This window comes from Cygnus atratus, chromosome 4 (genome assembly GCF_013377495.2).
Source record: "Cygnus atratus isolate AKBS03 ecotype Queensland, Australia chromosome 4, CAtr_DNAZoo_HiC_assembly, whole genome shotgun sequence".
NCBI classification, from domain to species: domain Eukaryota; kingdom Metazoa; phylum Chordata; class Aves; order Anseriformes; family Anatidae; genus Cygnus; species Cygnus atratus.
This window is the reverse complement of record NC_066365.1, coordinates 31,861,509-31,876,082: the sequence shown is the minus strand read 5'-3', so window position 1 is coordinate 31,876,082 and position 14,574 is coordinate 31,861,509. Positions and strand designations below refer to the sequence as shown.

Sequence of the window (14,574 nt, the reverse complement as noted above, 5' to 3'; positions counted from 1 at the left end):
TTGGTGCTTTAGTATTGAGGTGTCAGATGACCTAATTTTTTGAAGTGCAATCAATGGAAGCCGTAAAGTGCTGGGTTCCAGTAAAAAGATCAAGTCTTGTCTGTCACAGACAAGGCAATCAAAAATTGAATCCTCCTCTCCATTACTGAACTACTAAAAACACAAGGTCCCTAAATGGAGATAAATCACAGACCTACCTTAAAAGTGAAACAATCTATAGTTTCAATGCATTGCCCATTTTCTTATGACTTTTGACGTGAAGTGTATCATCAGAGCAACAATTTAACAAAAAAATGGATCTACCTTTTTCACGTAAACCTATTTTCTTTTCTATTTTCAAGCTAACCTTCTGGACCAGGCCAAAAAGCGTATGAGAGAAACGTGTCAGAATTTCAGTGCTGTTGTTCAGCTCTCACATAGCCTTGGTGAATAGGAATAATTCTGTTATTCCAAGTATTAGTACACGTTCTTTATACAGATCCAAAACATGTGAGGCCCTGCACAAAATCAGCACTGGATGTAGGAGAAAAATGAAGCTATGAACTATTGCAAAGTAGTTTTCTCATGTTATATATTGTATTATTGACTGCTTTATTCTTCATCTTTGACATCTGCACTTAGGTGTACACTATGAAATTTTGCCTAGAAAGAAATTTTGAAGACAAATTACGTCCCAGAGAAATTCCAAAAATGGCCACAGACTTCTGCTGGGGAAGTTTCAAACATCGTCCCAACAAAAAGACTTAAATTCAGAAATAACCTATATGATAGTTGTATGTCAGGAAACAAACAAAAAGTGATATTATGCTATTTCTCTTCAAAAATAAAACTATAGAAAAAACATTGCAAAAGGCAGTGTTAATGTAGAAGAATGCTTCTGTAGCCTCTGAAATAAACACTGATTAGTCACAGTTAAAGAAAAATACAGGTGCATTATACACATATATCCAAATTCAACAGCATACAAATATAATATACCCTTGACCACTACATCCTCCAAATGCAACAAATAGCATCAAGCATCAACTGCAGCTAGTTAAGTCCATCTACTCATGAATACAGAAATTACAGTACACTGAAGAAATTTGGAGAATTATGATGAAAAGCACATATGTTTTATGGAAAACTTCTAGAAAAAACAGCTTTTTCAAGAAGTGTATACTAGATAGCTTAGGACTACTTTAAATGCAAGCATAATATTCAAAGTACAAAATAAAAACTTTATAGACAATTTATTTTTGATGTTTTTCAGCTCAACTTGTACTGTAAAACGTGACCTGAATAACATGAATCCCTCAGTTTAAAACAGTGCCTTTATGTTAAATGTAAAATTTGCAAACAGCCAGTAACCTTTCCCTTCAGTCTTCTCACAGTTCACTGCTAAAGAAAGTAAGAAAAGTTGTGAATGGTCTCCCTTCTGGGCACCTTGTTGCAAACAGCCTTCAGATGGTTTTATGATCATCACTAAACGAAGCTATGAGTTTTTTTGCCCTTCTTTTTGAGAAGCCACTTTACCAAAATCTTCTGTTACATGTCACCCTATAGAACAAGTGTCCACCCCTGAACAGCTTGATGTGTGATGTGAACAAACATCTCCACACTATATTTCAAAGGAAGACAATCTAAAAGAACGACTGCATAGTGCTCTTTACAGCTTTGGGCAGTTTTACCCCAATGTAGAATTGGGTTTGACAAGCTGAACTCTTCTGTATTTTCAGTCCATTGGCCTGTCCAAAGAAATGGACTGTTCTTCATAACATTCTTTGTTGTTTTCACTACTCTTCTGACTCCTCCTTTACCCTGCTTTGGTTTGCACTGGCCTCAAAGCATACAAGCTAAGCTAAAACTAAATGAAGGATATACTCCATGATAGCACTTAATGCTGCTAATGCACTCCAGTTGGAGTCCACCATTCCTGAAAGAAGAAAAAATCAACAGGGACTAATGTGTCCTAGAAATGTTTTTTCAATACCTTGTTTAGGAGTGACTCTGGATTTTACAGTGAACCTTTATCAGTTCGAGTCAAAATTTAAGTTTTGTGGAAGTATCATTCTGTCCTCTGCAGGGGCAAGAAAATTTATTCAGAAGTCATGCAATTTTCACATACTCCGTTTCCCTTTAAGGGTACACACACAGCACATCCAAATTTGCTAATATAGTCACAAACCTTGCATTACAGCAAGGCAAAACTTACCCCATCTGTAGCTTTTACTAAGAGATCGTAAGTAGTTGGATCTCCCTCTCTGTCAATATCTTGAGACACACAGATTTGACCAGTACGGGGGTCAATCTGGAAGGCTTTGGATTTTTCATAATAATGGAATCCATCATAAAGAAAATATTCAATTTCACCAAACTGGTCAGCATCAGCATCTGTTGCCTTGACCTGCAGGGAAACAGGAAAAATGAAAGCAGTAAAACTATTACTCAAAATCAGATACTTTGTTTTCAAGATGCCTGTGTTTTGAAAGCAAACATGCATACACATGATGCCCTATGAATACAAATATGCCCTAAGCTATCTGTTTGCATTTTGTAAAATGACTACTCAGATGCTGACAGCGTAATTATTGAAACAAGCATGGAAGATCAATTAGACCTTGTCTGTAACATACTTGTTTATTTGTCAATAATCATCTCAATCAAATTAACATCCCATAACTAGAAAAGACATGCACATTAAGCCATGTCACTAGGCCATACATTAAAAAAAAAGGGAGAGGATCTTAATCAGCAGAGGTAATTCATACAGTTCTTGTATGAATTATCATGAATATTACATGTGCATCAGAGAAGTGATGCAGGACATTCTTACTGAACATGTTGTCTGAAAGATTTCCCAGAGCTTAATTAAGTCCTTAATTTAATTGAGGGCTTGGTAACACAGTGATCCATGAAAGGAAAGGGCTGGAAGGTGCTTTAATCTGCAGTCCTCTGCAGAGCCAGAGCTCTGCCAGCACCACTGAACACAGCCATCACCTGCGTGCACAGCACAAAGCAAAGGATGTATGGACTGCAGTAAGTTCCTGGGAGAGACCAGATTCCCTTGGTCCCTAGCACAGCCTTGGATGGAGTTACAAACGCTGAACAAGACCAATATTTTTTCAACTATATCAAGTACATTTAAAAAGCACCATGAAATCTGCTGCAAATCCCAAACACTGTAAATGAGTATTTTAAAGCAAGACTGTATTCAGAGAGATGTCCATCTGCACCAACATAGCAGAAATCAGTCTTTAAAAAATATTTTAAAAAAGCTTTTATAACATCAGAAGGCTTTGCCCATAAAATATACACATGCCCTATGAGAGGTTGAGGGAAATGGGCTTGCTTAGCATGGAGAAGAGGTGGTTTGCAGGAAGATCTACTAGCAGCCCTCCATTATCCAAGAGGATGTTACTGAAAATACATCAGGGTCCCTCTTCAGGTGCAGGGTAGGAGGAGAAACAGCGGTCACGAGCTGCAACAGTACTGTCTGGATGAAAAGACATACTGTTGCTATGAAGATGATGGAGCTCCCTGCCCAGAGAGGCTGAGGTCTCCATCCTTGAAGTTCCAAGACCCAAAGGGACACAGCCACGAGCAGCCAGAGCTGTCTGGCCCCAAGACCACCAGAGACCTCCCACCAACTCTCCGTCCACAGCCCAAGGAATAAACTCTGCCAGGCAACATTAGCACTGCAACAAGGCTGTGCTGCCTCACCAGCCACTAAAAAACAAATACGATAGGATGCTGAAGTGTAAAGCTGTTGCTCTTTTGCTGAGGGGTGGACAGCTTAAACATTTGGTAAACAGAAGTATTGTACGTTACAGCAATAAAATTGAAGGCACAAAGTCCCTGATTAAAAAAAACTGTGCTGAGTTTGGCTTTTTTGTGGTATATTCCATCATGAAATTTTTCACTTTTTAAATAAGATTTCTTTGAGATATCTGTAAACATAAGTACACATTAAAATAGACTGCATTTTTAGTTTGTGACTACTGGAGATACTTGAAGGATTTCTCTTCCTCATCTGGCTTCATTTTCCACTTCTTTGAAGAGAAGTCCTGTGCTTTTTTCTTGCCTTTTGGAGTACAATACCTTACCAAAACTTCAGAAACCTTATGACCACCAAGTATGGGAGTTTAAACCCAGTCAAGTTCCCCAAGAAGACTTGTGAGACTGACCACCTGCCCTGACCCAGGTTTGTAGGCTACACCCACGGTCATGAACCAGGGAAGGCAGAGGTCTGTGTGCTACTGCACAGCTGTCTGTACTGTTAGACATCTGGCACGGTTTTAGGCATGGTTTCAACAACAGCCAAGCAGGACATACCAGGGAATATTCCTAGCAAAGAGTCTGGATGAGCTCATCCTGTTTCTTTGGAAGGGGGACAAATGAATTCATGTGCATGGACACAAGCTGTTGCAAGTCAGTGGCCACAAGGCCGGAGAACAGGCCCCAGCTGCCTTCCTCACTGCTATAAACATGTGGTCAAGGCCACTCAGTGCCTTAGTCATGCGCTTACCTCTTGGCCCTCAGAGGAATCATTTTGGCATTAGGGTACTGAACTGGGACCAAAGTAAACTCACCTGAATGAGAACATGGCTTGTGAAGGCACAAAAATGTAGAAGTGGGGGAAAAGAAACTGCGTACAAAGGGTTGAAGCTAATTATAAGGCTAAAGCTTACCCTAGACCAGTTACTTATATCAGAACTTCAAGGTGACAGATGGCCCAAAAGATGCACATTAGTTCAGACACTTTTTTTTCTCCTTTCTATCTTAAAGCACTGTATGGATTTGCCTCCTTCTGCATGAGATGATCCACAGTTGCTATATGTCAAGAGGTATCTGACTGGGATTGTGCAGCACACTCCAGCGCATCCCTTTTTCAAGTTTCTTACAGCACTGCAGGCCATTATACCAGGATTTCTGGCACTGCAAATGGTAGGGAGCCCTGCAGTTTCAGAGCCTTTCATGCTCCCTTGCAGTCTGCAGCCCCCAGCTATAGCGCAAGGTGCATGCAATTCATGGCCAGTCCTGACTCCAGTCCAATGACTCCTCCTGGTTAAGTTATAGGCAAAACTCATCCTCGGCTTCAGCATAACCAAGATCTGGCCCTAAGCATGCTTTACAGCTGTACAAAAATGAATTCTACCACACATTTTACCACTCTTGCACCTTGTTACTACTATTATAAAAGATAATAGAACAGAAGTCTATCATGCCCTCTGTATTCAATCACCCTGATGTTATGGAACAGTAATTCATTTGGTCCTTAGGAGAAAAATACTTTAACTTATTTTTTGTGCCTGAAATCTAATGCAGGTGACAATAATGAAAGGTTCTGTCTCATTATACCTATATGTAGTTACATGTGTAAATGCTGACATTTGTCTGCAATTGAATGTGGGTGAGTAATTATAAGTGTGAAAGTAGAGAGCATTGTTAGAAGCTTAGTAACTTGTTTTCCTTCTTTTAGATTATGCAGTCCTTAGGCTTTTAACAGTACATGCAACGGAATGATGACCGATGAATTTAAAGGAAAATGCTTCAGTTCAAAGCAGTATGGCTTTGAAGGTCTAACTGTTACCAATAAATGATGCCAGAATTAAATGGCAACGTCTGCATTTATAAAAATATGATCTCTGTCCAAGTCCTCAGCACCCATTCAATTTTCACCCACTTAACAGTTTTTTTAATCTGCAGTTTTACCCATGGAGTCTCGGCTCTGAAGAGGAAAAAATCTGAAATTACAAACGAAAGAATAATTTACTGTAGCAAACAGAAGTTGAATAGCACCTGAGGTCTGGGGAGCAATTATCAATACAAGCTGATTTAGAAGGTTTGTGTGTTTTCACTGGATTCAAGTTCAAGCTTTCAGATACAGGTGAAGAGAACAAGTTACCACACATTTTCAGAACTGAAGCATACTGTAGTCATGAGCTGAAGTGTGGCAGGGTATAACAGTTGCACTAGGGCATAACAAGCTGCACTAGTACCATTCCTACAGGGTATTACAGTAATTAAGTGTTCAGTAGCTTTGAGTTACAGCAGTCCCAGCAAAAGGAAATGAAGGCAGCAGCCAGAGTTTTCACAGTGCATTGATCAAGAGCATTGTGTGCTGGCAATAGCACAGAGGTGATAGAGCTGAAAGGATTTATGGGCCTTGGAGGTGGGGAAGGCAAGAGAGCACAAAGCTGTAACTTCAACTGTTCTGACAGTCAGACTGAATGTGATATGATATCGGGAGCTGGGAGAAAAGGGGGGGGGGGTGGAATTAAGCTCTCAGGGCCTTATTCTTTAGCTAAGTACATTTTCAATGTGCCAAATTGAAGACGCGTGTAATTAAGGAGTGTAAACTTGGGAATAAGTAACTACAGGACAAAGCATTCCCAACAAACATTTCTAAAAGCCAACAAAAGCCATGGCTTAGCACCATGGTAGCTGCTGGCTGGACTTCTCCAGTCAGTCATGTTTTCTGTAACCTACATGCTTTATTTCTGCACTTTCTAGACCACAAGTTTGTCAAAAAGAAAAAAAGTTTTTTTTTGCCCTGCTGACACTACCAATAAGGTAATAAATGGTTAGAACGGTGATGTCCTCTCAAGAGGAGGAAGGTAGAACCTAGAGAAGTGTTATGGAGAACAATTAAAAAGCTGATCCATCAGTGTGATGCTCAAACAGATTAGTGCATGAGGCAACAAATGGTGGGAACTGTTAGAAAAGAAAGGGTATAAAATATAGCGATAAAAATAATTGGTGTCTTTAAATGACCAAGTAACAGACAGCATTAGAAGTGCAGAAACAACTTTCTATTTGCACATGGAAAGAAGGCCTCATCTCAGAGAAAAAAATAATGGGAACCACCGTGTACTTGAAGATCATTAACTTCATCTATATGTACACTTTAATCCTACAACACATGTGGAAGTCCAAATGGAGAAAAAATGCTGGCACCATGCTCAGATAGATGGGAACAGAAAAATCTTTTTCAGTGTTATACTAAGGAAGAAGAGACTTTACAACTAATAGAAAGCAAACATTTGGTAGATTGTCAGCTGGTTCCACTCACTCCAGTGGGACTATAACAACTCACCGCAATGGGCAATCTTTCCCCATATTCTAAGTGCATGAAACAGTGTTGTCAAATGAGTAATAGATATTATATAGAAAACTTATAATTCTCTAAAGTCCAGATTATTTCAAACACTAATCCATTTTGACAGAAAAGTTCCCACTTTGATTTATTTCCACTGCTTCAAAGTCTTCAAGCATATGTTTAACTGTCACCCTACTGTTTTGACAGATGAAAATAAAGTTCCTGTCTATAGATTTAGGTATTTTCGATTTTTCCTAAGACATTATTTCCTGTTTATTAACAACTGAATGTATTTTGAAAAGCGGAACAAATATTTTAAACTATATACAAAATAGAAGTGACCTATGCACACAAAACCACACCAGAGAATACAGTCTGATTAACTCAACATGCAGACCAAAAATTCAGGGCATGCATTTTGCATTCTATGTAAAGACCATTTCTAGGACTTCAGTAGTGTGCAGCCTTAAAGCTGACTGCTTTGCAATGCTGAATTGCACATGTGGGTGACCAGATTTCATTTTACGGCTTTCAGATTGACAGAATAAAAATAGGCTACAATGGGAAAGAGCAGGCAGTCTGGCCAAAACATTCGTGACATTGGTCATCTCTGATAGCAATTAAACAAGACTAAAATGTACTAAATTAATTTTTCACAGCTTAAGAATTACTCCCATACAACACATTGTCAAGTTTCCTCAATTTGATTCCAGCAAGTCAAGATGCAGCTTTTATAGTTCATGAAGCCTGTTTGGGGGACTCTCAATGTCAAAACTTAAGACTTGATTTTGTGTATAAAAGGTGCGTTCAATTCTTTCAATTGAAGTGACATTGTGAAAAGCAAATTAACTGCTGGTAGTCAAAGAAAATCAGATTGTAAATAAACCCGTTCTCTACTACTCCAAAATCCTCCTCATCAAAATATAAGGCAGGACACTACAGATGGATACAGACACAGGGAAACTACCAGGACACTGAAAGGAAGCAATTCAACAACACAATTATGGGGCTGATGTGTGGTATAAAAATAGTCCTGTCCTACAGACATCCAGGGGTCACCAAACCAAACTCCAACACCCTTCATATTATGGGACACCAGAAGTGTTCATGGCAATACAGCAATGCCCTATGACAAACCCTTACCAGACAAGTCCTGCAGTACAATCCAAATGCCACCACAATGACTGATCACCAGTATTTCGGAAGCAGCCACCACTCCTCTCCGAGAAGGAGAGAAGCAGCCTGCATTGTTGGCTTTTTTTTTTTGGTACTTGTGAGCCAACCCATGAGGAGCATGGCACATACAAATAAAACCCAAGGTTTTTAAATCAGATAAGCCTAACCCCATTTCACACATGAATCTCTCATAGATCACACCAATTTTTATCTTTTTAATAACACATTGATTTTTGTTTTGTAACATTTGCTACCTTCACTTCATCTTTCAAGTAAATGAAAGGAAACATTTGACTTGATGTATGATGGTGAGATTTTAGCTTTTTGTCTTCTTTTCTAACCAATGACAATGAACAAACCTGCCAATATTGACATATCTGCAATTTACTGCTTTCAGTTAATCCATAGAAAGAAGAAAAAGAAAGTCATTGGTGGAGAAAAACCGCATGAGTACATTATAGCATCACGCTTTCATTCTGAAAACCAGACATCATCCAGTAAACCAAGGGGGATCGAGGAAGAACTGTGCATGTCAGTCCAAACAGTAATCTGCAATTCCTGCTCTGATGTTACCCAGAGCCTGAATTCACTGCTATTTAAACCAGAAGTTCCTGACATGCCTTCAGTTTTGTTTCTACACCTCCCCCAAAGTGGCGTGAGCAGCTAAATCCCTTTGATGCAAGCCAGGATCCAGAAATCTGGGAGTCAGGCCCAATCTGCAAGGCAGGCCCTTATCACACTTAATACATCAATAGGGTCAGGACCATCACAAAATACAGTTGTCAATATCTGACTTCATAGCAAACAGCAGTGCTGCTAATACCTACTTACTACATGGTAGAGTAGCAATTAGAAAGTGTGTTTTGGGAACAGGAAGCTTAGGGTCCAGTGCCAAGATCATCTGCTAAGAGATCCAGCATCTATTTGGTCAGTCCACTTGGTCTACATTTCCGTCCTTCCTTCCTGTGCAAATACAATCTGGATTTATATAATTTTTACTGCCTATGTAAAATGGAAGAACAGAAATGGAGAACATATTTCTGAGGAAGGTAAACTGTCATAGCAAATAAATATTTCCAGGACTAAAATGTTATTTAATCAAAGGTGACCCCTGCTTTTCAGTAAAAGCAAATCAGCATGTTCATTAATGCTGCTCATATACTGTTATAATTTTAGATTTTATAGCATGCTAAAGACCTGCTATGCACAGTTAAGAATTTAAGTACAAATCCATTTTTATTCATTAACTTTAGCAAGCTGCAGAGCTCCAAGTCTAAGAACCTCTGCCAAGTAATAGCAGAGAACAAAAGTTTTCCTATTCTGTGCTCATTGCATAAAGCAAGGAGTTATGAACAATGGCTTTAATAAACTAGAATGTCACAAAATATTTCGTATAGACCATGTTATTTTGATGATCTTACACTGGACTGTGTTTTAACTTTTGGGGGTGGTACTCATTTTAATACCGCACTTAAGATAATTTATAAAGATTTGTAAAGAACTCAGGGTACCAGCTATCTTGTTGCTCAAGATGTTTTTCCTATTACAGTTCCTTCCTATAAATGATAAGTTGATTACATGACTTTTCTTTGCACTATATAATATTACATTAATTTTAGTTAGAAGAAATAATTTTCTTGGTTCAGATCAATCAATATAATTACTATATAAATATTTGTAATGTGATATACTAGCTAATTGAGTCTAAATGATCAAAATAGATATCCTGAATGAAGAGTAGATGTGTGACCTTAAAACAGAACACTAAGGATAAAATAATCTTTCAATTATACCAGTGTCTGTAACAGAGGAATTGAAGGAGGATGGTTACAAAGGAGAGAAAGAACTGCAGATGTGGATAAGCAGCCTTATCCATTCCTTGGGGGCACCCAGGCTTGCGCAACTGGCCAGCTCTAGGAGGTGACCCAGTAGAAGCCAGTCATTAAAACTTCTGTTATTGTTGCATTATTAGATTCCAGCCAGCTCTGATCCTGATGCAGCTAAGCCCAGGGCAAGTGGTGGAAGGGCAGCAGGAAGACACCTAAAAACTCTTGCAGTAACAGCACATACTTAAGACAGGCTGAAACAGCACGCTTACATGTGTTTATGCAAGCATTTTCCAAACCCTCAAACCAGTCTGAGCTGCTAATTGCTGCCCACAAACCACAGTGCTCAACCAATATTCCTGGCTTGACTGATACAACTATTTATGGAGCCACACTGTGAACAAGATCACTAAGAACAGAGCTTAAATTCCTATCAAGACATACCAATCAGAATAAATGTTCTTGGATTTTATTTGTATTTAGTCAGATTACTTTAAGAATTCTTTTCCTACTTCACTTCAATTACACTAGGAAGGATCAATGAGCAACCAGGATGGAAATCAGATTGATTTTTCTGTGAGAGAAAAAGGTTTTGTTACCGCACCTTCATAGTAAATAAATACCACGTGTGTGCTGCCTAAATTGCCACTTTCAGATTTCTGTATTTGTTAGGTAAATGTGGTGGTTTAACATAGCTGAAGGGCTCATGTGGCAGATTAACAGGAAGGCTTGCTGCCTCTGGAGAACCAGCCTTCAAAATACCATTACTGGCCAGAAAACCCTTGCAGAAGGTTATCACAGGAAACACACTGTTTTAATCAAGCCTATAGGGTCTCAGAGAGGGTCCATCCAATGTCAACTCCCTCCCAGGCTTGCCTTATAACTGAAGCTGTGCTATGCATTGGGTTTGGATGTTTTCCGAGCCACCAAAATGACCACCTTTCCGTAAATCAGGAAGAGTCTTCCTTTAAAAAACAAGTCAATCAATGCTACACAGGTTCTTTTGCATTCCTCACAGTAGCATCCTTTGACTTGCAGATCTAGTTTATTTACTTCTTGAAATAGTGGTGGCTCCCTTCTATCCCATACTTCTTGTGCAACAGATACCAAAAGCCTTTCAAGTGTTTGGCCCACTTCTTGTTTATGTGCTAGAGCCTGCTTACCCTCCCATATTATTCCATAGAAATCAGAGCTTTGAAAACCCCCATGGAGAGGCCCGCAGCTTGTGGCACCTATATCCCTTCAGAAAACTGGTCCCTAGTGCCCTCTCCCCTTGTGAATATCTGTTAATGCACTTACCTGCAAAATAACACTACTATCATCATCTTCAAATCATCAGTAAGCACCTTAGCTTGGCTCTCAGAAACACGGCCTGCACTGCTTTCAGTCATTCCCTGTAAGAACTGTGTATTAAAGAGAACAATTTCTCTCCTAACAAAAGCATACATTTTGTGTAACTAGCCTTATAAATCATAGTCATTTTATATTTGGAAGAAAGAAGATGAGGGCTCTTAGTTCATTTCTGCTTTTATGGAAAATTTAAAACATGGCCAAACTCACAGCTTGAATAATGTATTCATAGCACTTAAAAAAATATTTTTATATTCTGTTCATTGCAGACATAAAAATTAGCAAGGGATCTATATATCTCCTAATGATTGGTGCAGAAATGAAGCCTAACACAAACTATAGAGACATTTCTCCCCTTTCTTCTGAAAGGATTTTTCATATACACACCAGTTTTGTTTCTCATCTCTCCAACACTCCAAATCTGTTCCTAGCTATTTTTGCTCTATACAAGTCTCACACACACATAGTCTAGAGGCTTGCAGACTACAAAACATAACAATAAGCAACCAGAAAGATCAAAAGGCATGACACATGCTATCCAGGTTAGGGTTTTGCATGACACTAAACAATATTTGGGAAACTGTCTAACAAAAAAGACTATTCAGTCCAAAATAAAAAAAGAGTGTGCAGTAAATGTATAAAACTAATCCATCAATTTCTTTGATTTGAATTAGGTATACGTTTTAAAAGTGATTCAGATGGCCCATCTTTGAATATGTGGAGGTGGCAGAGCCATTCCCAAGAAGTTAGAGGACATACCTGCATATTGTTGCTTATACATCATGGGGTCACAGAAGCACCACGAAGCCACCGCCCTACTTTGTGCAAGATGTTCTAAAGGTAGAGCTTTTAAACACTTTCAATATCTAAAAAGAGAGTTTACCATAAATAACTTCTTGCTCCCAAACTACAAATCTTAATTGGTATTATGGGAATTATGCTTAAGTGCATACAAGGAAAAAACTGTTCACTGAAGGACTAGTAAAGCTTACTTGATACCTATCACACCAAACAATCCTTACTTACCAAGAATTAAAATAATTCTGCATAGCACCCTTTCATACGCTACAGATCTTTAAATGAACACCGTAACATTTAGGTCATTAACTGCCCCAGCACACGACTACAGGCCCAGAAGTACCTCTATCCCCAGGTGCACGCTAGCCACAGGCTGAGTGTCTAAATGAAACTGCAGGGTGCACCAGCCTTTCCTCTCCTATGACCCCTCTCTGTTCATACAGAACCCCAATTATGCAACATCCACAAGACCAGCATGTTACCAGTATGCAAGTCAGCATACACAGCCCGAGCCAACTAACAGGATCAAATTAAAGAAAATGAGGAGAAAATAACCATTCTAGCCATGAACCTGCTGCAGAAGTGGATCCTGTCCTGCTACAACTGATTCGTCTCAGACTCTGCTTACTTTAATCATCAATAAGTTCCCCCCCACCCCCCATAAATGCAGAGTTTTTAAATAGTGACACCTATTGAATCCCAAGCCTTTTCAAAATACACCAGATAACAAAAGGAGCATCGCATGTGGGAGTAGCTCAAGCACATCTACAAGCACAGAATGCAGCTACTTTTTATAGCATAACATCTAAGGAAAGCACACTGTGCTTTTTTTAATGTGCATATTTTAATTAGTAAAAGCAACAGATGGGTTAAGTTCCGGGAAGGAAGTGAGAGATGCTGACAGGGTATAAATTTGCCACATCACTTACACAGATCGAGGCATCCCTTCCCCTCCAACCCCCCACAACAAGGAATTCTCCCACAAACAGTACACTGCAGCCCTATGCTGCTCTTATTTCCTGCACAGCAGCAGAATTCAGAATTGTTTTGAAGTGGGAGATTATGAAAGCCAGATGGCCAGGTCCATTTGCTCAGCTCCAGAATTCTCTGAAGTCTCTTGCTCTCTTAGAGAAAGGAAATATTCTGAAGACTGGTTCTGAACATTTTGGATGTGGCCCTTTCAGTGATCAAAACAGCTAACTGAAATGAATTTCAACTTCAGCAACCAGAAGAGCATAATGAGTCTGGCAACTAGAAGCATTCTTCAGTATCTGCTTCACAGAAACAACAATTAAGAACACAGTAACTCCAAAAAGAAGCGTATGTCCAATTGGTGCATGCAGAATTTGCACATCCATATGGTTAGGAAGGATTGAAGCCTCCCTGAATATTCAGACAGTATGTTGCTAATACTAAATCACTTTATCACATGTGCTACTTTTAGATGATCTATTCTTTACTGACTCACTACATTTTTCCTCAAACTAACAGATGAGACCATTTGTAGCATGGTGTTTAAACTATAAGTAGACCAGATATTTTTATTAAGCCAAAATGATGCCTGTAGTTTTGTCCCATCTACATGCTAAATTTGTAGCTCTCTAATTTTCATTGTTGCTTGCATAGCATTCCTCTGTTTTCTGGAGAAACTAGAAAGGTATGTTAGAACTCAGAATAGGGAACTGCTGAATAATGAGATCCTGCTCTCAGTTGCTTCCATCTCTCATGCATAGTATTGGTACCTGTCCACAGCATTCATTAATCTCAGCTGCTTGCATTGGAGCTTCTCATCAGCTGGCCCCAAAATACCTTGTTTTTCCCAACCTTTGCCATGTCATTTTATTCCCAGCACAGGTTCTGTCCTTTCCGTAGCTCCAGAGGGTGGCAGCTCCCCCTGGCCAGCAGCTACACAGCAGACACGTAGCAACAGCCTTTTCGTTAACCTTGTAAAACAAACAGTTTCTTACAGAGACCTGGCTCCTGTTAAACAACACAAGCGGGAATCACAGCAGCTATGCTTTCACAACAGGACTATTATATTTCAGCCACACAAGAGACACTGGAGAATGTACAGTACAGAGATGGGGATATCTGGGCTGCAGCGTGTGCTCTTTCCACTTTGCACCACAGGTTTCCAGTTGGCTTGTAAATACCCTGTTGTATTTTATTCTCAAGATCTTGTTCCAGTGCATTTTTCTCATTTGTCCTGCCTCATTATAACCTCACTCCCCCACCCTTTCTCAAGTGGGACTGTAGCTGTTGAAGGGGCATTATAAAGATGCAAAGCTTCCAGACCAGAATGGAACAATTGGCTCTCTAGTTCAGTACCTTGGTCCTGGAGGA

At 39.4% G+C, this 14,574-nt stretch overlaps 1 protein-coding gene across 1 annotated transcript in view; it reads right to left on the bottom strand.

Moving 5' to 3' along the window:
- The window catches only part of DCHS2 (dachsous cadherin-related 2), a 108,253-nt gene that overhangs the window by 65,398 nt on the left and 28,281 nt on the right, over window positions 1-14,574 (bottom strand). The window contains exon 2 of the mRNA XM_035554588.2: window positions 2,195-2,386. Within this exon, the coding sequence (XP_035410481.1) occupies window positions 2,195-2,386 (192 nt within the window). The remainder of the gene's footprint in view (window positions 1-2,194; window positions 2,387-14,574) is intronic.